General features: G+C 56.3%; 3 protein-coding genes across 4 annotated transcripts in view; all 3 read right to left on the reverse strand.

Annotated features, from left to right (window-relative positions):
• The window catches only part of UBOX5 (U-box domain containing 5), a 29,482-nt gene extending 16,577 nt beyond the window's left edge, over window positions 1–12,905 (reverse strand). For both annotated transcript variants that reach the window (XM_066237096.1, XM_066237095.1), the window contains exon 1: window positions 12,776–12,905. The gene's annotated coding sequence lies outside the window, so the exon portion shown is untranslated. The remainder of the gene's footprint in view (window positions 1–12,775) is intronic.
• FASTKD5 (FAST kinase domains 5) lies at window positions 2,092–12,910 on the reverse strand. The gene is made up of 2 exons (XM_066237091.1): window positions 12,776–12,910; window positions 2,092–4,800 (listed from the first exon to the last, which is right to left on the reverse strand). The coding sequence occupies exon 2, from the start codon at window positions 4,774–4,776 to the stop codon at window positions 2,323–2,325; it is 2,454 nt and encodes an 817-aa protein (XP_066093188.1). The 5' UTR covers window positions 4,777–4,800; window positions 12,776–12,910; the 3' UTR covers window positions 2,092–2,322.
• Window positions 12,911–15,501: 2,591 nt separating this feature from the next.
• LZTS3 (leucine zipper tumor suppressor family member 3) lies at window positions 15,502–19,906 on the reverse strand. The gene is made up of 3 exons (XM_066237094.1): window positions 19,410–19,906; window positions 18,239–19,105; window positions 15,502–17,923 (listed from the first exon to the last, which is right to left on the reverse strand). Exons 1-3 carry the CDS (start codon window positions 19,866–19,868, stop codon window positions 17,225–17,227), a joined length of 2,025 nt encoding a protein of 674 aa, XP_066093191.1. The 5' UTR covers window positions 19,869–19,906; the 3' UTR covers window positions 15,502–17,224.
• Window positions 19,907–22,439: the final 2,533 nt, after the last annotated feature.

The following is a 22,439-nucleotide window of genomic DNA, read 5'->3' on the forward strand; positions in this document are numbered from 1 at the left end:
TAAGGAAGACCTAAATAAGTGAAAAGACATCCTGTGTTCATGGACTGGTAGCTTAATATTGTTAAAACTGAGCCCCGCCCAGAGAGTTCAACTGGTTAGAGCATCGTCCTGAAGCACAGAGGTTGGAGGTTTGATTCCCAGTCAGGGCACATACAGGAACAGATTGATGTTCCTCTCTCTCTGTCTCCCTTCTCTCTAAAGTCAATTTAAAAAACCCTGGAAAACGCTAAATACCATTAGTCACTAGGGAAATGCAAATCAAAACCACTTCATACGCACCAAGGTGGCTATTTAAAAAAAATACCACACCCGCCCTGGCCAGTAGCTCAGTCAGTCAGTGCTGTCCTCACACACCAAGGTTTCGGATTTGATGCTTCAGCTGGGCACATATGGAAAGCAACCAATGAATCAAGTGGAACAATTAAGGGGAACAACAAATGAATGGTTTTTTTGCTCTACCCCTTCCTTTCTCTCTTTAAAATCAATCAATAAATCAAAAAAAAAATTTTTTTTAAACACCAAAAATAACCAGTGTTAGCAAAAACGGAGCCCTAGTACACTGCTGCTAGGAGTTTTCAATGGCAGAGCCGCCGTGGGACAGTGTGGCCACTCCTCAGGAAGTTACACAGAGAAGTCACCAGAGATCCAGCAGCGTCACTCCTGCGGATCTACACCTAAGCAGACCAGGAACCGGTGTGTGTACAGGACTGTGCACAGCAGCTCCATTCCAAACAGCCCAGACGGCCCGAGGCACAGCCACAGGAGGACCGGGAACCGGGGTTCAAACAGAAGCCGTGTACAGGACTGTGCACAGCAGCACTGTTCCAAACAGCCCGACGGCCCGAGGCACAGCCACAGGAGGACCAGGAACCAGGGTTCAAACAGAAGCCGTGTACAGGACTGTGCACAGCAGCACTGTTCCAAACAGCCCGACGGCCCGAGGCACAGCCACAGGAGGACCGGGAACCGGGGTTCAAACAGAAGCCGTGTACAGGACTGTGCACAGCAGCTCCATTCCAAACAGCCCAGACGGCCCGAGGCACAGCCACAGGAGGAATGAGGCACCGGCTGGATGAACCTTGAGCACAAGAAGCCAGACAACAGGGCTACCTACTGTATAATTCCATTAAAAAGCACATCTGGACTAGGCTGAGTCCACAGTGACAGAGAGCAGATGGGTAGTGGAGTGGCAACGGTCAGGGGAACGGAGAAAACAGGGAGTAACCACTTAAAGAGTCCGACGTTTCCTTTTGTGGTAAAGAAAACGTTCGGAACTCCAGTGATGAATGGCTTCGCACGACAATATAAAGGTACTAAACTATTTAACTGAATTGCACACGTTGTTTAAAATGGCCAGTTTGATGCGCAATGTACCACAAAAACGTAATTTACTGCTTATCTGAAACTCAGATTTAACCCGGCATCCGAGATTCTATCCGGCAATCCCAGCCCTACCTTAAACCCTGCTAACATTTCCCAGGCTCTTCCAGAGTTCTCCAGGAATTTCCAACTCATTCCTTAACTCTTGCTCATCCCCACAGGTGTGCAAGCAGGCTTCTGCTGAGAATTCACGTCAAACTGCTACTGTCAAGGTCATCAAGTAATATCCAAGTTGCCAGGTCTACTGGTGATTTTTCAGTTTTGTCTTAACTTACAAACTGACTTACAAACCCTCTCTTTTAAAACACTCTTTTGCCTGACCCGCAGTGGCACAGTGGACAAAGCCTCGACCTGGAACGCTGAGGTCGCTGGTTCGAAACCCTGGGCTTGCCGGGTCAAGGCTGATACAAGAAACTACTATGAACTGCTACTTCCTGTTCATCCCCCACCCCTTTCTCTCTCTAAAAATCAATCAATAAAATATTTAAAAATAAATAAATAAAATACTCTCCTTTCTCTCTGGTTTCTGAAAAGTAAATCAAGTTGTATAAGATTCTTATTTTGTAACAAAGTATATGAAAACCAACTTTTAAAAGCTGGCTTCAGACAATGTCTAACTACACTTTATCCTAAAAATTCAAAGTAACAGCGAGACAAGATTGGTAGACAGAGAAAGAAAGAGGAGATGGAAATTACTTGAAAACAGGAAATTTTACGATGTTTATTATTGACCTGCACGATTCGGCAACTTTTACAGAGGGGCTAGGTTACAATCCACCCACAGTGACACACACCACCGTCCATGTGCCACAGGCTAGAGCACAATCAGGTCTCCACAAAGCGTGACTTTGCTACAAACCCACGTTCCAGCTCTGACGCCTGCTTTCGCCACACCCGGCCCAGGGCTCCTGACCGCGGCACAGGGGAATGGAAAGGCCGGAGTCAGAGGGCCGCGGTGAACACCTTCTTGTGGAGGAAGGCCAGCTTCTCCAGGCGGGTGCGCGTCAGCAGCGGGAGCCACTCCCAGGGGGCCAGCTCCACCACGCGGTACCCCAGCTGGCCCAGCTGCCTCCGCTTCATGTGGTGCAGCCCGAGCAGGCGCCGGGACCCGTAGCAGTACTGGTTCCTGTTCGTCAGCTGAACGGCCAGCTTCACGTGGGGGGCCCGCACGCAGGCTGGGGGGCCCGGGGCGGCCACCTCCGTGGCCCCCGCCCCGCCCATCACACTGTGAAGCGAGGTCCCCAAGGGTCCGGCTGCCCCCACCCTCTCTACCTCCACGGGCTGCTGCCCTGTCTGGGACTCAGTTTCCCCGTAGCCCCGCCCTCCTGACCTCCCCCCGAGTAGCTGACTCATCAAATCGTCCGTAAGACTGACTCCCACGTGCTTGAGCTTGAACGCGGCACCACCCTCCGTGGGCGTGGCCTCTCTGTTAAAGGGTAACGGCTTCATGTCCGCGTCCAGCTGGACCTCTAGGTCGGAAGAGCGGGTGTGAGGCAGGACCATGTGGTGCTTGACGTACTGAGGCCCACCCAGCATGGTCTCCAGTAGAAATAGAGCTTCCAGGAACTCGGGCTTGGAGGTCATGTCCTTCCTGGCGGAATTCCACAGCATCGCCGCCCCCTCCTGCTGCAGGTGAGGGCTGAGGCGACTGCCGGTGTAACCCGGACACTCGACGCCCACCGACCCGTCGAGAGTGTACAGCTCCTTGGTGAGTTCAAACCGACTCCTCTCCTGAGCTAGCCTGACGAACGCTGGGCTCAAGGCGAGATCGATGAGCTCCCCGGGGAAGTGCTCGGCGAAGGCCAGGCCCAGCAGGCACGTCAGCAGGTGCTCCGGGTGCTGGCTGAACTCCGGCATCTTCCTGTGGATCTCGTTGATCAGGCTGGAGTAAAGCTCCTCCGCGTTGGGCGGCTTATAGTTCAGGGTTCCGAACGACCACAGGAACTTGGCGACATCTTTACTGCGACAGTACGCTACCCTGGGAGGCAGAGAAGCGGCCACGGCATTCAACACCCCTTCGTCCAGGACGCGCAAAGCGGAACAGGTGAGAGTCAGGTGCATGACCCCCTGAACTCCCAGGGAAGGAATCCGCTGAGGAGCAACCTGTCCAAATCGCTTCATGAAACTGACATGATCCACGTGTGTGAAACGGAACATTTTTAGAATGTTCACCAGGGCGTAACTGCTCAGATGCTGCATGTCAGCACACGCCAAGTCTCCAATCTTCCGCATGACAAATTCGGAGAGGCTGCTACTTGATTTGAAGAACCCCAGACAGATGGCGCCGGCCTCCTCTAAATTGATAGAGTCTATATACTTGAGGATCAAGGATTCCAGTTTTTGCATCAGGTCCGGGGGTGCCTGCCGACTCTCCCCTATGATATAGATCAAGTGGATCAGCTGGGACAAGGAGAGGTCTTTCCAGTGCAGGTTCAGGTAACTGAAGAAGATCTCTAAAAACCGAGGCGCTCTGCGGCCCAAGTACCGCCAGAGGTCCGCTACCAAGAGCAGCTGATCCACACTCATCTCCCACACCTTATGGCAGAACCGGGTTTCATACACATCCAGCAGGGGGTGGGAGTGCGGGATTCCCAAACCGACAAAGGCCTTCATAATACGGATCAGCTCTGGGACGTCCAAGAGCTGAATGTTCTTCACGCTCAGCTGGCAGAGCAGGGCGAAGCTGGCGCTGGAGCGCAGCACAGGGCGCTGCTCGGCGGGCACGGCGCTCAGCCGGCAGAGGTGATCGGCAATGGTCCGAGGCTGCAGGCTCTCTCGATGCACTCTGACCTTGTGCAGGATCAGTTTGCTCTCTGAGACAGACAGGGGCTGGCAGGGCTCCGCCTTGTTGTAGCTGTGCAGCTGGTACTCCGGCCTGAGCCGCAGGAAAACTCGGGGCTCTTCAAAGGAATCAAAAACTTCAACGCCCTCTTCATCAGCTTTCAGGGCCCCAGGGGAGCCCGGCTTCAGCGGACTGGCCTTGGAGGCCGGAGCCCGGCTGGATTCCAAACTCAGGAGGGCGCTGCTGGTTGTCAGGACCCTCCGAGAACAGGAGGTGCTGCCAGTGCTCTCCACTCTGTAGGCAGGGTGGCAGAGACTGCTGTGTCCCCGAGGGACCTGTCCCCGGGGCTGTGCGCAGCTCTCCACATTCCAGTACGCCGCACGCTGGGCTGCGCTGTGGGCAGAAGGACCGCACAGCGCTCGATGTCCTAGCGGTTTCCGTAACACGAGAAGGGCTGCCGTTCTGGGGTCAGTGCTGCTGGTTCCGGCTGTCGGAGCCCAGTCCTCACAGGTCCGACCAGGCAGCTGCCGGTTCACGTGGAGCCTGATGACAGCCAGACGGGGCGGCGCTCCACACACACTGCCTGGGAATCTTCGGCACTTCACAAGAGCCATGGTCACAAGTGACTGGGCCAGACACTGAAAAAAGGGTAGATGAAGAATAAGTGGTTTCCACCCATCACAATACCGAAACTCACACATTATAAGAAACGGATTAAAACTGTGCTGTCCACTTAATTGAGTTCAACACCAGTGAATGCCAAAACAAGACAGCACTGATCAAGGACAGACTCCATGTGACCTGCGGGGTCCTACCAGACAGCTCTCGGGAAGGCTACTCAGTCCAGAACTCCTTCCCAGCAGAAGGAGAGCAGCGATGGTTAGAGAAGAGACGGTTGCTCTGCTGACTTCCAACAGGAAGGCAGGCAGCTTTTTAGAAAGAAAGCTGGGAACAAAGTTAGCAACCAATTCCATCTCTGTGACAGCAATGCTTAAAGGACTCATAGAGAGAATAAGAAAGCGCCTAAAAGATGCCATGCTAAAACCAAGAGTAAAAAGTGGGCTTTAGTGTAAAGTTTAATTAATTACACTCGCCCTGGCTGGACAGCTCGGCGGGTTAGAGCCTCCTCCCAAAGCACAGAGGTAGCCGGTTCGATCCCTGGTCAGGACACATGCAGGAGCAGATCAATGTTCCTCTTCCCCCACCCTCTCTAAAATCAATTTAAAAAGATCCCCAAAGCACAAAACTTCTGATAACAGGACTCTGTTGCTCTTTCCACTCCCCACTAGAAGATGCCCAGCCTCCTCTCCGGAAGGCGTATACACCAGAGTCTGAACCACGCTGTCGAGTAGTCACGCAATTGGGAAGTACACTCAAACACTCACACGCTCTGGTGGGAGAGGGCAGAAGGCCAAGGCCCTGCGGTCAGTTTGCTGGTGGAAAGCAGTCTCTCGGAGCTGGGTCGGGGTCCAGGAAGCCCCGACGCACCTCACTGCCCTGCCTGGGGGGGGGGGCGGGGGGGCACAGCTCTCCTCCGGATGCCCCCGGCAGGTCAGGGGCAGGCGATGACCCTGCCTGTGAGCAGCACTAGCCCACTGCTCCCGTGTGGCAGAAAGCACAAGAGGTGACAGAATGAACGCTGCGGTGCTCCTGCTTTCTCTGAATGTTCACCATCCTTCCTTCCACTCAGAAGTGCCACAGCCTGACAAGCAAAACTTATGGAGCCCTGAGCTGCCGAGACCCGGACCGGGCAGAGCCGGTGCTGCAGAGAATCCTGAGGGTTCTGAGGGGAGCAGAGGGGCCTCCTGCAATGCCTGCACACCTCCCAGCAGCCTCTTCCTTCCAGAGCCCCCAGCACACGGACCGGGGACCACAGGGCAGGTGAGGGGTTCTCTTCGGAGAACTCAGCCAGAAGGGTTTCTCTGGGTGGCAGGAGCGTGTGCCCCCATTTCTCTGTGAACCAGCAGAATTCTTTCACATGAAATCATTACAGACTTGGATCTCTGCTGCGGCCTGGGGAATCCACTCTGCACACCAACCATCAATCCAGGGTCCAGATGCCACAGACCAGGTATCAGCAAACGGCCCAAATCTAGCCCTCCACCTGTTTTTGTAAGTGGAGTAGTATCTGAACATCGGCAGGCCATTCATTACGTATCGTTTATAGCTGCTCTCTCGCTAGAGGAGCAAAATAACTGAGCAAATGTGGCAGAAAATATACGGCCTGCAAAGCTATGAAATATTGACTGTCTTCTCCTTTACAGGAAGTTTACTATAGACCAGTAGTGTACTCCTATGCATGCAGACGGCCAAGCTCTGAAAAATTAGAAAAATAATAAATTTTATATTTTTTCTTTACTATTTAGATGACAATTGGCAATTTATGCCTCAAAAGAGTCACTGGGAATCTCCATTAATACTGCAATACAGGCAGGTGGAGACACAATGGACCTCCCCCGTGGACAGAACAGGGCTTTTCAGAAGACCTGGTCCGGACCCTGGGCTGCAGACTTAGTCCAACACCGTGCACAACTCAAGCCGCACACTACTCAGACCTCCAGTCTTTCATCTCGTCTTGGGAAACGATCTGAAGAAATAACTTTAATAAAAGACAAAAATTTTTTTTTTTTACAATAGCTGTGCTATCTAAACAAAAAACAGAAAAAATCCCCCCAAACTGACAGCAAATGTTTACCCAGGAGGAGGCGGCTGGTTTATAAAATAAGTGTGTAGCAGGCATCAACACATGAGACAGCACACACAAATGTCAGTGGACAAACAGAACTCAGATGGGGCCGGCACCTAAACCACACTTACATGAAAGGAAAGACGCTCTACAGCTTCTCCGTGGGGGAGACTTCACTGCATCTTTGATAAATTAGCCTCCCCCTTTCCACTGGGGTTAAAAAGCGTTAGTAGCCTGACCAGGCGCGGTGGCACAGTGGATAGAGCGTCGTACTGGGATGCGGAGGACCCAGGTTCGAAACCCCAAGGTCACCAGCTTGAGTGCGGGCTCATCTGGTTTGAGCAAAGCTCACCAGCTTGGACCCAAGGTCGCTGGCTAGAACAAGGGGTTACTCGGTCTGCTTTAGCCCCCTGGTCAAGGTACATATGAGAAAGCAATCAATGAACTAAGGAACCGCAACGAAAAACTGATAATTGATGCTTCTCATCTCTCTCTGTTCCTGTCTGTCTGTCCCTCTCTCTGACTCTCTCTCTGTCTCTGTTAAAAAAAAAAAAAAAAAAAAAAGGCCCTGGCTGGTTGGCTCAGCGGTAGAGCGTTGGCCTGACGTGCAGGGGACCCAGGTTCGATTCCCGGCCAGGGCACATAGGAGAAGCGCCCGTTTGCTTCTCCACCCCACCCCTCCTTCCTCTCTGTCTCTCTTTTCCCCTCCTGCAGCCAGGGCTCCATTGGAGCAAAGATGGCCCGGGCGCTGGGGATGGCTCCTTGGCCTCTGCCCCGGGCACTGGAGTGGCTCTGGTCGCAGCAGAGCGAGGCCCCGGAGGGGCAGAGCATCGCCCCCTGGTGGGCAGAGCGGTGCCCCTGGTGGGCGTGCTGGGTGGATCCCGGTCGGGCACATGCGGGAGTCTGTCTGACTGTCTCTCCCCATTTCCAGCTTCAGAAAAAAAAAAAGAAAGAAAAAAGAGAGAGGAAAAAAAAAAAGGCATTAATAGAGAAGAGTAAAAGGATTAATGTAACAAATACCACGCCTGACCAGTGGTGGTGCTGCGGACAGCGGATCAAGCATCGACCTGGAACGTTGCAGGTAATCATCATCTCCTCCAGCAGGAACTTGTTACTCTGTATCAGTCCACAGCTCTGGCCCTGGGACCTTCCTTCCTCATCATCCTGGGGCTTCCCTTGGCTTCTCCCCTACGCTGAACCCTACATCCTGCATCCTGGATCTCTCTTCCCCAACTTTCAAGTCTTCAAATGTGATAGATCTTTTTTTCTTGATACTGGGGCATCTTGTAAACCCTCTTATGTAGATTTCCCTCTGAAGTTTTGTGGGGTTTTTGGTTGTTTCAGAGGTTTTCTCTTTGCTCTTTCAGTAAGTAGTACAGACTAACGGTGGTCGTAGTTAGGATCCCAGACTGTGTGAGGAAGGTGGGGCTTCTGACCTCCTCAGGTTCTAACCCTCCCCCCAGACTGTTCCGTGTTCTCCCCACCCCCCATCTGGAATCTGAGGCCCCTTCTTGTCTCTCCTGTCCCTAGCACTGTTTGTTTTAGAATGAATCAGTACCTGATGTCAGACCCTACTGTGTGCCTTGGCTGGGTCCTCTGGCAGGCTTCCTAAGTTTGCAAAGTCCTTTTCCTCGTCAACAGCAGGGAGCTGCTAACACCTACCTTACAGAACTGCTGTAAGGATGGGAATGACCGCAGATAAAGTAGCTCATACTAGGTCTGGCACAGGGGTGCCCTAAGCCAACTGCAGTTCTTGTTATTTCCATCTTGGGACTTAGCCTGTATTTTTACAAGTGAATAGAGAGCTACATTAATTCAAAACATGGGACCTATCCCAGTCAGACACTGATGTTCTAGCAAATGATTCTTTTTTTTTTTTCTTTCCTTTTCTGCATTTTTCTGAAGCTGTAAACGGGGAGGCAGTCAGATAGACTCCCACATGCGCCTGACCGGGATCCACCCGGCACACCCACCAGGGGGCGATGCTCTGCCCATCCGGGGTGTCACTCTGTTGGGACCAGAGCCACTCGAGCGCCTGGGCAGAGGCCACGGAGCCATCCCCAGCGCCCGGGCCATCTTTTGCTCCATTGGAGCCTCAGCTGCGGGAGGGGGAGAGAGAGAGAGGAAGGAGAGGGGGAGGGGTGGAGAAGCAGATGGGCGCCTCTCCTGTGTGCCCTGGCCGGGAATTGAACCCGGGCCCTCCACACGCCAGGCCGACGCTCTACCACTGAGCCAACCGGCCAGGCCCGCAAATGATTCTTTCAAAGGGGGGGAGTGGAGAGAAAAGGCAGTAAGATGTGTTGCCCGCGTAGAGAAAACACGGCTAAGAGGGATAGTTCCTCCTTACTGAGGACCCCCAGGGAATCCAGAAGACCGCTGAGAACACTGTGAGATGCCCCGCAACTCCTGATGCCTTCTACAAAGGCTCAAACAGCCGTGGCATCATGGCACAAAGCCCCTTTCCTAGTTTAAGTGCCCACGTATGCCCTGCTCCCCACCTCCTCCTCAGGAGTCCCTACGAACCAGAGTGGAGCCTCGCAGACCCCTGAAGCATGGCTGCCCAAACCACACCGAATCATATGATTTCATACGAGCGAGGACTCTTACCTTTCCACCTCCTAGGTACAGGTGTGGGTAAGGTCGAAAACAGCTTCCTTAACTACAGTCCAGAAGTTAGAGCAGAGCCAGGAGGAAGTCGGCAGCCATGCTGACCGCAGATTAAGTACTAACACCCTCAGAATATGCCATTGCCCAGATTTCATCTCTTACATACAGAGTGTATTTATTTATTTATCTATTTCTTTTTTGAGAGACAGGAACATCAAGCTGCTCCTGTATGTGCCCTGACCGGGGAATCGAACCAGCAACCTCTGTGTTCTGGAAGGCTGCTCCAGCCAACCAAGCTATCCAGCAAGGGTAGACCTCTCTTAATTCTAGTTTCTGCTGGAAAGGTTTAACCCTCTTCTGTCCTGATAAAATTGCCACAAATAAATGGATACTTCAAGGCTCTAGCCAGGTAGCTCAATTGGTTAGAGCATCGTCCTGATACACCACAGTTGCAGGTTCAATCCGCAGCCAGGGGACATACAAGAATCAACCAATGCATAAATAAGTGGAACAACAAATCGATGTTTTTCTCTCTCTAAAATAAGTAAATAAATAAAATAACTGGATACTTCAAAACCCTGTTTTGTTCTATTTTAGTGAGAGATGAGAAGCATCAATTCAGAGTTGCGGCACCTTGGTTGTTCATTGACTGCTTTCTCCTATGTCTCTTGACCAGGGGTCTCTGGCCAAGCCAATGACTCCCTGCTTAAGCCAGGGGCAATGGGTCAAGCCAGTGACCACGGGGTCATGTCTATGATCCCACACTCAAGCCGGCAACCCTGTGCTCAAGCTGGTGACCTCAAGGTTTCAAACCTAGGTCCTAAGCATCCGAGGCTGACACTCTAGGTGACACTGAGCCACCACATGGTCAGGCTCAAAATCCATTTTTATCTCAGCAAATAAGTTATTGGGCAACCTTAAGAAGAAAACTAACTTTCTCGAGGTGCTGGAGTCTACCGATGAGAGTTTACAAAGCTTTAAAGCCCCAGAGGGCTTAGAGGTCAGTAGCATGGACCCTTAGCTGTTAATGCAGATGCCAGCTGGGCTGGACTCTTCTGTGCGTATTTCCACACGGGCACGGCCTACAAGATGGGGGTCTACAACTGCTAGGAGGGCAAAGCACTGCTGCAAAGGTGTCCAGGTCAAGGTAAGTCCTGCCCGAAGGGCCAAGTCACACCAAAATCAAGTCTAACTGTCCATTCCCTCCACTTCGCTCTAGTTCCCATGCTTCACAATCACCTGTGAAACTTATTTTAGCTTTCGGGGCCCTCTCTTTCCCTTCCAATACTCTGCGTTCTTCCTTCAGAACGGCAAGAAGGGCCTGGGTATATCCAGTCTGACAAGACCCCACAGACAACTCTGTTAGAGTCGTTCTTACAGGCTCGGGTAAGATTCTGCCGTTAGAAAAGCTCTGACTAGAACAAAGAGCAGAATCTCACGTTCTCTCTGCCCCTCTAAGCGGGACGACTAGAGGAATGACAAAATCCAGACAGGTGAAGAGAAGTACCTGTACCCCTACAGCTACATGGAAAATAGTTCTCATATAAACAGTCCCAAGTACCTATCGCTGTTAACTCCATCCAACACTTGGTTTTAAATCTGTCTTCTTAGACACTGGGTGTTAGACACTGACCAGGTGGTGGCGCAGTGGGTAGAGCATCGGACTGGGATTAGGAAGGACCCAGGTTCGAGACCCCGAGGTCTCCAGCTTGAGCGCAGGCTCGTCTGGTTTGAGCAAAGCTCACCAGCTTGGACCCAAGGTTGCTGGCTCAAGCAATGGGTTGCTCGGTCTGCTGAAGGCCCGCTGTCAAGGCACTTATGAGAAAGCAATCAATGAACAACTAAGGTGTCGCAACAACAAAAAAACCCTAATAATTGATGCTTCTCATCTCTCCGTTCCTGTCTGTCTGTCCCTATCTATCCCTCTCTCTGACTCTCTGTCTCTGTAAAATAAATAAATAAATAAACAAAAAATTTAAATCTGTCTTCTTAGATTTGCAAAGCCATACAAATAGTGTTTCCAACAAGGGAAGGGGGAACTTCAAAATTCGTTGGCATCAAAGTTGACTTTGTCTGCACGATGAAGGACAGAAAAAAATAAACCAACGAACGGGGAAGAGTGCCAGACTGACAGATCAGACCCGCATCAGGGCCAAAGGCCACACTTTCTCAGTTGTCATTATATGGCGCTGTTTTCGGGGTTTACCCTGGTCTCTCAGGCAGCTCTGAACGCACCCCCAAGCTTGCCCGGAACCATTTGGAGAGGTGAGTTGCAGGATCTAGTTCGTCTTGAAAGGCAGTTGTTATAACTACTGGAAGTGTGCCCAACGTGCAGAAAACATGAATTTGGGTTACAGCAGCCACAAATCACAGAAGCACAAAACGTGAGCCATGTGGGTGTTAAAGCACCTGGCTACCAGCCCCACAGGACGCAGTGCTGGAGGAACGGGGTTGGGGGGGGGTCCTACAGTGAGTGAGCAGCGAAGCCATCATCACCCCAGGAGATAGGTTCACCTAACTGCTGTCAAAAGCGCCCCAAAAGCTTCCTGAGTCAGGGCAGAAGGAGCTGTGTCATGATGTGCACATAAAGTGCACCGGCAAGAATGTATCTCATTCCTGGAGAGAAAAACCGGGGGGGGGGGGGGACACGGAGACAGCAATACTACCATTCGTTAAGCTTGTGCAACCAGGAACTGTTCACAAAACCGTACTGATATTTACAGAAGGCTCACACACCCCACCCCACCCCACAATCCCAGGACTAAGCAAAACACTGGAGGGCCTCGCGGCTCGGTGTGGCCCGGGAACGGCGGTGAGCCGCACCTGGACGCTGGTTAGAACACCAGGGATCTTAGACACCCCCCCCACCCACCCACCCCGGACCTCCAGGACCGGAATCTTCTCGCTCCCTCAGGGATGCGCATGCATATTCCAGTGTGAGCAGAGAGAGGTGCCTCTCGCTACATTCTCGCGACGGCGCGGGGCGGCCGGTATTATTATGACTACCGGCTCTGTCTCAACAGCTGGACAAAAATCATAAAAAATAAAAATCAAGGTTCGGATACAGCCGCCGCTCGACCAAGGTCGCAATTCTCCGGCGTGGCTGGGGGGGCGTCACCGAACTTCTTCTTTTTCCCCGGAGCCGGGCCTGCGGGAGACGCCCGCCACCCGGACCTGGATGGACGCGCAGAGCCGCGCAGAGCCGGGGCCTCGGAGCGCGCGGGCGGACGGGCCCTGTGCCGGCCGGGAGACGCGGGTCATACGGCCCAGGTCGGGCCAGAGCGGCCGGCGCGACCTTCTCCCCGGCAGCCGCCACTCACCTGGGCCCGGCCACCGCGGGCACCGCGACCACAGACGGCGGGGGTGGGGGGTCCCGCGGACTGACTCCCGTCCCCACCACGGCAACTCCTCCAGGTCTACCCCAGCCCGGCTGCCCCACTTCCGGCCGACTGATTGCTACTTCCGGCTGCCGCTCGAACGACGACGGGTGCGGCCGAGGCTCAAAAGACTCTGTCAGCGTTTTTTTTTTTTTTCAAGGACGTTTTTTTCCTACTGGATAGAGGACGATGCTGAGGAGTCAGAGGGAATCTAGGACAGCCGAGGGGAAACGCCGCCCTGGAAGAAATTGATGAAGCGGGGTTCGAATCCCGACCGCTATTCAGGGTTTCATGGCCTGGAGGGGGAGGGAGAGGGCAGTTTTCCTCTGTAAGGGAGGGTAATCATGCATTTAAAATAGAGATGTAATCGTAAAGTGCTCCCAAGAGAAGAGTTAGTAACAAATAGAAAGCCCATTAGGAGAAATGGAGGTGAGGAGCTGGAGCTGGAGGAGGCCAGTGCTAGGATGGGTGGGCCAGTGGGACCCTCCACCTCCCCAAATAGCGGGGCTCACACCTGAGTCGGCATAGGACCAGGAAGAGGCTCCACTGAGATCTTCCAGGGGGGGCCTGGCCCCAGACTGCCTCCCCTCCCCCTGGGGAGGGGGGGCGCTGCTGAGCTGCTGGCCAGGGTCACCACACGTTGTCGGTGCCTTGGCTGCTGGCCCATCTATCTTAGGGCTATAAAGAAGCCATGAGAATTGGTACTCCCTTTGGGGCGCTGTCTTGTCGGGAAGGCAAAACCAATGTGTAGGCAGGATATTCCACTGCAAGGCCAAGAGGGAACAAGCCTAGCATCTAAACTCCTGAGTTCTATGGAGGGCACTGTTAGCCTAGGTGGGAACATTTGGGGCCCCAGGCCACTGACACGGCTGCTCACGGAGGGATCTCTCACTGTGGCCAGACCAGGGCACACAGCTTTGGGTTATGGCTCTGCCTTGGCCGGCAGAATCCAGAGAGAGCAGAAGGCCTATCCCCAGGGCACAGACCCCCTTGCTCCTAGGCAGCCATGGCAATTTGGTTCTTCTTTGCCAAATAAAGACTCGGTATCTCAGTCTCCCTTGAGGTGGGGAGAACGTGTGACTCAGTTCTGGCCAACAATGTTGAAAGGGAAACGTGCTAGTAACTTTTATTGTCCTCGTAGAACAGTGCTGCCTCAGGGCCTTCATGGAGCTGCGGCAGCCACTTTGTAGCATGGTGGGAACAAAGTGCTAAAATAGGAAGGTAAGAGGATGAACAGTCTAGGTCCTCGGTGCACCAACCCCGGTGACACTTAAGATGCCTACTAGGGGGCCCTGACCGGTTGGCTCAGTGGTGGAGCGTCGGCCTGGTGTGCAGGAGTACCAGGTTCGATTCCCGGCCAGGGCGCACAGGAGAAGCGCCCATCTGCTTCTCCACCCCTCCCCTTCTCCTTCCTCTCTGTCTCTCTCTTCCCCTCCCACAGCCGAGGGTCCATTGGAGCAAAGTTGGCCCGGGTGCTGAGGATGGCTCTGTGGCCTCTGCCTCAGGTGCTAGAATGGCTCTGGTTGCAACGGAGCGACGCCCCAGATGGGCAGTGCATCGCCCCCTGGTGGGCATGCCGGGTGGATCCCAGTCGGGTGCACGCGGGAGTCTGTCTGCCTCCCTGTTTCGAACTTCAGAAAAATACAAAAAAAAAATAAATAATAATAAAAAATAAAATAAAAATAAAAAAGATGCCTACTAGACTTGTCAGGTGAGAAAAAATAAACCACTCTTTACAGTCCCACTTATAAGTCAGGGTGTGCTACTTGTAGTGTGGAATATGTTCTTGATTGAAGGGTCTTTGTAAGGACGACAGGTGAAATTATCATAAAGGACAACACTTGCCCACAAATAATGGCCCCAACGTGCACATGCTTGGGTCCATCCCTGCTGCCCTTGCTTTGGGCTCACCACTAATTACAGACTGGTTCTCAGCCTTCCTTCCTGTGTACGTATTTGGCTCTCAAACATCAGCCCACTGCTGGAAGGCGGCCCAGGCCACTGCAAGCTAGCTGTCCTGCACCACCTGCCTCTGGCCAGCAGCCTGGTGTCCAGATTCTGAGCTGAAACCAACTGGAAACCCTTTTGGCGACATTCTTCCCCCTCCCCCAATGTTTATTTTATTAATTTTAGGGCAAGAGAAAGGCAGAATGAGAGAGATAGGAACATCGATCTGTTCCTGTATGTGTCCTGACTGGGGATTGAACCAGCAACCTGTGTACTTTAGGATGATGCTCTAACCAACTGAGCTATCTGGCCAGGGCTTGGACAACATTCTTTTATTGTTACTATTATTTTTTAAGATTTTTACTTTTGGGCAGCATTCTTAAAAGAAGGCCCCACTGGACAGAAATGTGGAGCCATCACTCCTCCCAGGCACCACAGAGGAGCTTGGGCTTTGAGCCAACCTCCGGCACGGCCCAGTGAGCACCTCCAGTCTCGTGCCTCCTCTGGGGAATCTGTTTACTCCCGCTTTGCCCTCCACACCCCCTTCACCTGCAAAGACACAAACAGGCCAAAGAATGCCACTCAAGAGGCTTTCTCCATTTTATTTCTTTGGGAAAAGAAAACAAAGTCTTTCCATCACATATGGTAGAGATATATATTTATATATATTTATATATAATTTCTTTTGTGGTTGGAAGTCCCAAAGCTGAGTCTGTTAATAATTTTTCTTTCTTTTTTATTTATTTATTTTCCTACTAATGCCTTCTCTTCTTCCCCCTGCCCCTGTGGCCCAGGCCCAAGTTCTGGGCCAGGTGCACTGAGGGGTGAGTGGAAAAGGGCAGTGACGGCCAGGATGGCCCCCTAACCCAATTCAGAGCTCGGTGAGGGCCACCGGAAGGGGCTGTGCAAAGAGACAGAGGCCACAACAGAGGGGCACTCCTATTTTCATGGGGGACGCACAGCTTGGTTCAACAGTCACCAGTCATGGGAGGAGGCTGGTCAGGGGTTAGGGCACTTGCTCACAGTAGTTGCCAGCTCTCTCTACCCTGCCCCCAAACCTTGTCTTGGGGGGTGGGAGGAAGAGGCTGAAAAGAGAGAAATACAAAGGCCGAGCCTCCTCCAATTTTTATTGCTGGTGAATTAGAAATTTGCCTTTCCCTTCCTACTTTGGGGAGATGGACTCTGAGACGGCCCCCAGAGGAGGAAGCCATATCGGCTGTCCCAACCCTACTGAGGGCCATGCCAGGCCTACACCGGGCAAACAGTGGACTACCTCGGGGCCTCGGGAACCCAAGGGTCAGTGTTCCTCTCAGGTCAGCCTTCTTCAAGGGCAATCACAACCACTCCCCCAACCCCCCAAAACAAGGGCCTCAGGCTCAGGCTTGGGCCCAGTGGAACTTGGAAGTGGGCAGTGCACCAAATATCAAGCAGAATTTTCTACTGGAAGAAAAGGTGAGGTTTGAGGGAAGAGGTGGCCTGGGACAATGATATTCAGAGCTGAAAGCAGAGGAGGCTGGGGGAATGGAGTCGGGAAGACATCACAGACACTCGTGACCTCAGGAACTGGGTGCAGGGAGTGCCTGAGAGGCAGGCAGCACTTCATAGCTATAGATAGAACCAGACAGTGGCCCAGGGTGTGGGGTCAGCCAAGCAGACGAGGCTATTGCCCTTGGATCCTGGCCAGAAAGGGGGTGGGGCGGGGGTGCAGGTGGGGATGGGGGGAGAGCTTAGAAGCCTCCAGGGGACCCTTCCCAGGAACAGGAGGGCAAATCTTTCCTGGGCACTAAAGCCTCCAGCCCCAGCCCTTCCCTCCCCCAACACACACAAATGGACACACACTCAGGACCAAGCCAGGCTCTGAGGCCTGAGCCCACGAGACCTTGGGGGGAGGGGCTGGGCAGGTAGCCCTCTCAACCACAGGCAGGCCATCTGCTCCCACTCGTCCTGCCAATCTGCCCAGGAGAGGGAGAACAGTGCAGGAAGGAGAGAGGCCAGGAGCCCAAGGTCTATCCGCTTCAGCAGACCCCATGCAGACCCCTCAGGATCCACAGCCTCGGGGGTGAGCACAGAGAGAGCATCACTGGACACAGGGTGGCCACAGTAGCAGGCCACCCTTCGGGGCTGGGGCACCTCACGGCACTGCAGGCCTGCCGCCTCCATCTCCAACGAGGGAGGGCCCCACTCGCCCTGCCCTCCCCCTGTCTGTGCCCTCCGCACGGAAGGAGACTCTGAGTGGGCTGCCTGCAGGGGCAGTGGTCCAGCTAGGACAGCACTCAGTGCAGGAAAAGGAGGAGGGACCTGGTCACAGCTGCTTTGAGAACCTCTTTGGTCTGGGGACACAGGGAAGGTGGGGAAGCACGATGGTGGTGGTGGTAATGGGGGGACCCTGGGGACTCTGGCCTTTGACAGGGCATTTGTCAAAAGTCCGCACGCCCAGGTCAGGGGTCAGATTTCTGTGGACTCGATGCGTTCGAGGCGGGAGGGGGTCCAGGCTTTCTTCTCCTCGCCGTGCTGGGGGGTGGGTGTGCTGGCACCCCCCGCAGCCCCGCGTTCCCGCAGCCGCCGCTCCAGCTGCTGGTTGCGCTGGTACATCTCCACGTAGCTCAGCTGCAGCTGCTTCTGGTACTCGATGACCTTCTCCTTCTCCTCCAGCCACACGCGGCGCTCCTCTGCGAAGCTGGCCCCCTGGCGCTCGCGAGCCCGCCGCTCCGCCGCCAGCTCGGCCTGCAGCCGCCCCACCTCCCGTCGCAGGGCCCTGGTCCCGCTCTCCCCGCCCGCCTCCACCTCCCCATCCAAGGAGACCGAGGAGGCGGCGGCGGCCACCCCGGCCTGCCGGCGCATCTTGGCCTCGTCGCTCTCGCAGGTGGCGAGCGCGTCCTGCGGCTCGGGGGCGTCCACGGGGGTCAGCGCCGGCTTGAGGCAGGCGGCGGGCAGCTCGGCCTCGGCCAGCTCCAGGCTGGCCTGCTTGCTGCCGAAGGAGTCCCTCAGGCTGAGCAGTTGCTCCTCCTTCTCCCGCAGCGAGGCCCGGCCCTCGCGCAGCTGCGAGCGCAGCCCCACGATCTCACTCAGCTTCTGGGACACGTCGGCCTGCGAGTCCTTCAGCTGCTGCTTGAGGAGGGAGATCTCCCCGGCCTTCTGGCACACCTGGGGCGGGGGAGGGGGAAAGCGGGGGGGGGGGGTAAAGGCGGAGCTCCGCTCCCCCCACCCCGCCCCTCGTCCCAGCTCCCGGGGGCACCAAGCTTCCCCAGGGCATTGCACTGACCAGAAGTGACACTCAGGGTCCCTTCTGGGCTCCAGGCGCACAGGGCCAATCCCAGCCCGCCCAGGGCCAGCTCTGGTCCTCATCCATCTTGTGCCCCGCCCCCCTCACCGCGCTCCCTCCCCGGGGCGATCCCGGTGGCTCCAGAGGGACAGAAGTAAGGGGAGCCCGGGGAGAAGGCCAGGCCCCCTGACCCGCACCTCCCACTTAGTCTCCTCCATCCGGGGCAGGAAATCGGCCTGCTCCTTCTGGCAGGCGGCCACCTTGTCCTCGAGCTCTTCCCGCTGCCGCATCAGCCGGGCCGCCTCCTCCTGCAGCTGCTTCTTGTCCTGCTGCAGCCGCAGCACCTGCAGCTGCAGGCCCTGCTGGGCGCGCTGGGCGCGGCGGGCCACCTGCTGCAGCTTCCCGCTGCAGCCCTGCCGCAGCTCGGCCAGCTCGCGCTCCCAGGCCTTCTGCCGCTCCTCCAGCACCTGGGCCACCGCCACCTCGCTCTGCTCCAGGCTCCGCCGCAGGGCGGCCACCTCCTGCTCCTTCTCCCACAGCCGCTCCTCCAGATCCTGGATCAGAGCGCTGGGCGAGGGCGGCGAGCAGGCCGCGAACGGCAGGCCTCCACCTCCGCCCTCGCCCGATCCCAGGTGGCCAGGCCGCCCCACGGAGGAGGACGACCCGCTCTTGCTGGAGGCCCGCCCACTGTCGGAGGCTGCCAGGTCCTGGTAGCCCGACCCACCACCGCTGCTGGCACTGCCGCTCCCGCTGCCGTAGCTGGCAGTGCCGATGCGATTGATGTGGCTGGTGGAGGCACTGAGGGGCGCCAGGTGCTGGCTATAGCTAGAGCTGTAGGTGGGCAGGCTCGTCAGTGAGTTCCGGCCTGAGTCGGAGAGGCCGCCTCCGCCCCCACCTGCTGGGGTCATGGTCCGAGACTTGTCCAGTCCACCCTTGAGGCCACCGGGACCCTGTCGTCCCTCAGGGGTCCCGCTGGTCTGTGGGGGACACAAGTTCTGCATGGAGTGGAAGTTCTTGGGTACAACCGGCTTGAAGGCTGAAGGCCGGACTAGTGGCTCTGAGCACTGAGTAAAAGCAAGGCAGAGGGCGTGGGCATCAGGGCCAGGCCTTCGCCTGGACCCCAGCCTCTGCCCGGACCCCAGCCTCTGCCCTTTGCCTGAGACTTTTCAGCCCTCCCTCCCACTCCCATTGGTCTCCATCCCAGGAGTCACTCAGGGCTGGGCCTCGACCTCATGGCCCACCCAAGCCGAGTTTTTGCCCTGGACCCACCAGCTGGACTTGGCCCGCAAGGACCCGCCCTCCAAGCCCAGCCTCCATCTTCCCTTCTGGGCTGCCTCTCACCCCCAGAAAAAGGCCCAGGAGACTGACCTGGTCTAGTTTGCCAGAGGTGGCCAGGAGCTTGGGTGGGTGGCTGGGCTCACGATACTGGGGTGGGGCCTTGTCACTGCTGCTGCTACTGCTGCTGCCGCCGCTGCTGCCCACCACATTGCCACAGACGTCTGTGTGGTCACTGCCCCGCAGCTCGCCATTGAGGTAGAGGGAATTGGCGAGAGCTTTGTCCTCGGAAGGGTAGCGGCCTGGCCTCTCCCTGCCAGGCCCACTACCACCAGCGCGGGGGCCGGGGAAACTGCCCTGGCTGCCCCCACCCCCCGTGCGGGTGCCCACGCTCTTCATGGCGAACTCCTGGGCATGGGTCGCCCCACTGCCCACACTGCCCATGGCCAGGCGAGGGTCTGGGGGTCCGAGTTCAGAGGGCCGCGGGGCAAAGGCCAGGAGGGGGTCCCGCCCTGAGTCAGCGCGCACAGGCAGGGTCTCCAGCTTCGCCATGACTAAGCCGGGGGGGGGCACTGTGGGCAAGGTGGGAAAGCAGAGATTGGTCAGACCCCCCCAGACCCCCCACACCACACCACACCAGCTAAGTCAGCCCCAGCAGCACCCACACCCTGCCTCTCACTGTCGCCTTCCCTACAACAGAGACAAGAATTCCCCAACACCCAAGGTGACAGGACGGGGCTGGGGGAAGGGTGATGATCCCTCCATCACAGGGCCTGCCTGTAGCCCACCTGACAAAGCCGAAGCCCCGGGCACCATGCACATCGCCCCCCCCCCAGCGTCACTCAACTCTGTATCTCACTCCTCAACCCCCCCCCCTTCTCCATGAGCCTCCCAGACTCGGTGGCCCCTGCCCCTCTTCACCGCAACCTCCAGAACTTAAGCATTCTTTATCCTGGGTCTAGGCCCCTACACCCCAACCTCACGGGCAGGGAGATGGCATTGGAAGGGGACGGCAGTATCTGAATCTAAGAGGGGACCTCAGAAGTCAGAGCAAAGAGAGAAACCCACCCCTACCCAAAGATGGGGGTTGGGGTCCTTCCCAGCGCCCTACCCTAGGGTGTTGCAGTCAAAGGCAGAAGCGGCGGCTCACTGCCAGGCAGGCTCCTCTCCTGGTCTTTCCAAGGGGGTGAAAGGGTGGACAGGTCCTCAAGCTTGGGGCCCTCCGAGGCCCGGTCTGCAGGGGCCAGGCGCCTCACTCTCGCAGTCGGGGCTGGGCCCGAACCAGCTGCGCGACTTTGGACGGGCCAACAGAGCCATCCTGGCCTGCAGTTTTCTTCGCTGTGAAATGGGAGGAACGAGGGACCTACCTCGCAGAGCTGCCACGTGCCAAACACCCCCAGGCTACAGGCGCCAGAGAGCATCGGGGTCGCGGAACGGGCGGGAGCAGGAGCTGCCTTTGCAGCGCGCCCCTGGGCCACTACAGGCACGCCCCGGCCCCTGCGGCCGGCCGGGGGACCGCGGCTGCAGCGCGTGGCCAAGGAGCGCTCCCACAGGTCTTCCCAAGTGGGCCGCACCGAAGCTTGACACAGAGCGCCCCCGCCCCCGCGTCTGGCACTCGGCAGAGAACCCCAGCCTGCTGTGGCCGGGGCGGAGGACGCAATGCCGCCAGCGGCCGGAGCCGCCGAGCCTCCCCCGGGGCCTGCCTTTCCCACAGGTGGGCGGGGATAGGCGGGGCCTGCGCTCCCTGGGGCGCCCCCGTAGATCCCGTGCCGCTGAACCCCGCTACAAATTCACTGCCTCCGGGAAGACTTCCAGGATTACTCCCCTCTCCTACTCCCTGTGGACCTTGACCCTGCTCAGTGCACCGTGAATTCCTCGGCGCCCCTCAGTGGGCGTGCACCCCCGCCCCCCAAGGTCAGCACACAGAAACAGGGCCAGCAGGGCCTCGGGTTACCTGTGCTCAGGGAGGCCCTACTTCCTGGTTCCTTTGTCTCAAGTCCGCACCTGGGGGAACACCTGTCCCAGAGATCCAAATCCAAATAGTCCAGCCCGGCAGGGGCAGCAGGCGCCCTTCAGACACTGATCCCCTACTCCCACCAGAAGCCAGGCGGGGAAGCCTGCTTGACCGAGGTGAAGGCATCCAGGTGGCACCCCACAGCCCCTTGAACACGCCTCAGACGGTCTTCTACCCCGATGACCTCTTCTAATGTGTCCGTCCTACCAGGCCCCAGACCAGGGGAGCCTGACGCACTAACTACTACTCCCCTTCGGCCACCTTCAGACCACCACACCCGGAATCACAGCCCTGGGTGGTTGGAAAGTTCGCCACCAAGCCAGTCTGCGCTGCCTTTGTGAAATTCCACTCTGTCTCGGAGCCAGCTCTCTAGGCGTGGAGAACAGCACTGTGCCACCTACCTCCCTCAGCCAGTCTGTCACCTAGGGCCCAGGAGACAGGCAGGATCAGCAGGGGGAGACCCAGAGAGAGCGAGGACCTTCTTATTGTGGTGGCTTAGGAACCTGCCTCTTGGGCCTCACCCGAGTCCCTGCTCTGCCTCCACTCCCAGCATATGCCCGCCTGGCTACCCCTCGGCTCAGAAACCCCCCTCCCATTCTAATCATGACCCCCTTCTCCAGGGTCAAGAACGGGCCAAAAGAGGATGGAGGCTGAGCAGCCTGAGGTTGGGAACCAGTAGGTAGACCAGGGCAGGATTTGGGAAGAAGAACTGATAAAACTTCATACAGATGGGTTTCAGGTGGTTGGGGGCAAGAGAGGGTCTGGGCTGGGGCAACAGGGTGGGTGTGACACATTTAACACGACATGGGGGGAGAGTGTTTGGGGGAGGAACAGGTGACTGGATAGGGAGACAGGCATCATCAGCATTCCAGGGTAGTGTGTGTGGGTGGGGCCCGGCAACTAGCGAGGGTAACCGAGCCCCAGAAGCCCTAGAGACAGTGTAGGAGCAGGGAGGAGGCCAGGAGAAGGCAGGCCCCCTAGACCAAGCTGTGAGGGGGTGCCTTCAAGAATGTGGGCGCCATTCTGGCCTTAGAAAGGAACTGGGCAGAACTGGGGTCGGAGAGTATGCCCTGCATTTGGCCGGTGTCTATGAGTGGTCTCAGCTCCCT

Source organism: Saccopteryx bilineata, chromosome 6, assembly GCF_036850765.1.
Source record: "Saccopteryx bilineata isolate mSacBil1 chromosome 6, mSacBil1_pri_phased_curated, whole genome shotgun sequence".
Taxonomy (NCBI): domain Eukaryota; kingdom Metazoa; phylum Chordata; class Mammalia; order Chiroptera; family Emballonuridae; genus Saccopteryx; species Saccopteryx bilineata.

What these genes read in the sequence shown, in the direction of transcription:
- LZTS3 (XM_066237094.1), bottom strand. Translation starts at nt 19,868, where the DNA reads ATGGCGAAGCTGGAGACCCTGCCTGTGCGCGCTGACTCAGGGCGGGAC. An exon ending in CCTCTGGCAAACTAGACCAG is followed by an intron (nt 19,106 to 19,409) that starts GTCAGTCTCCTG and finishes GCTTTTACTCAG; the next exon opens with TGCTCAGAGCCACTAGTCCG. An exon ending in TGGAGGAGACTAAGTGGGAG is followed by an intron (nt 17,924 to 18,238) that starts GTGCGGGTCAGG and finishes CCCCCGCCCCAG; the next exon opens with GTGTGCCAGAAGGCCGGGGA.
- FASTKD5 (XM_066237091.1), bottom strand. Translation starts at nt 4,776, where the DNA reads ATGGCTCTTGTGAAGTGCCGAAGATTCCCAGGCAGTGTGTGTGGAGCG.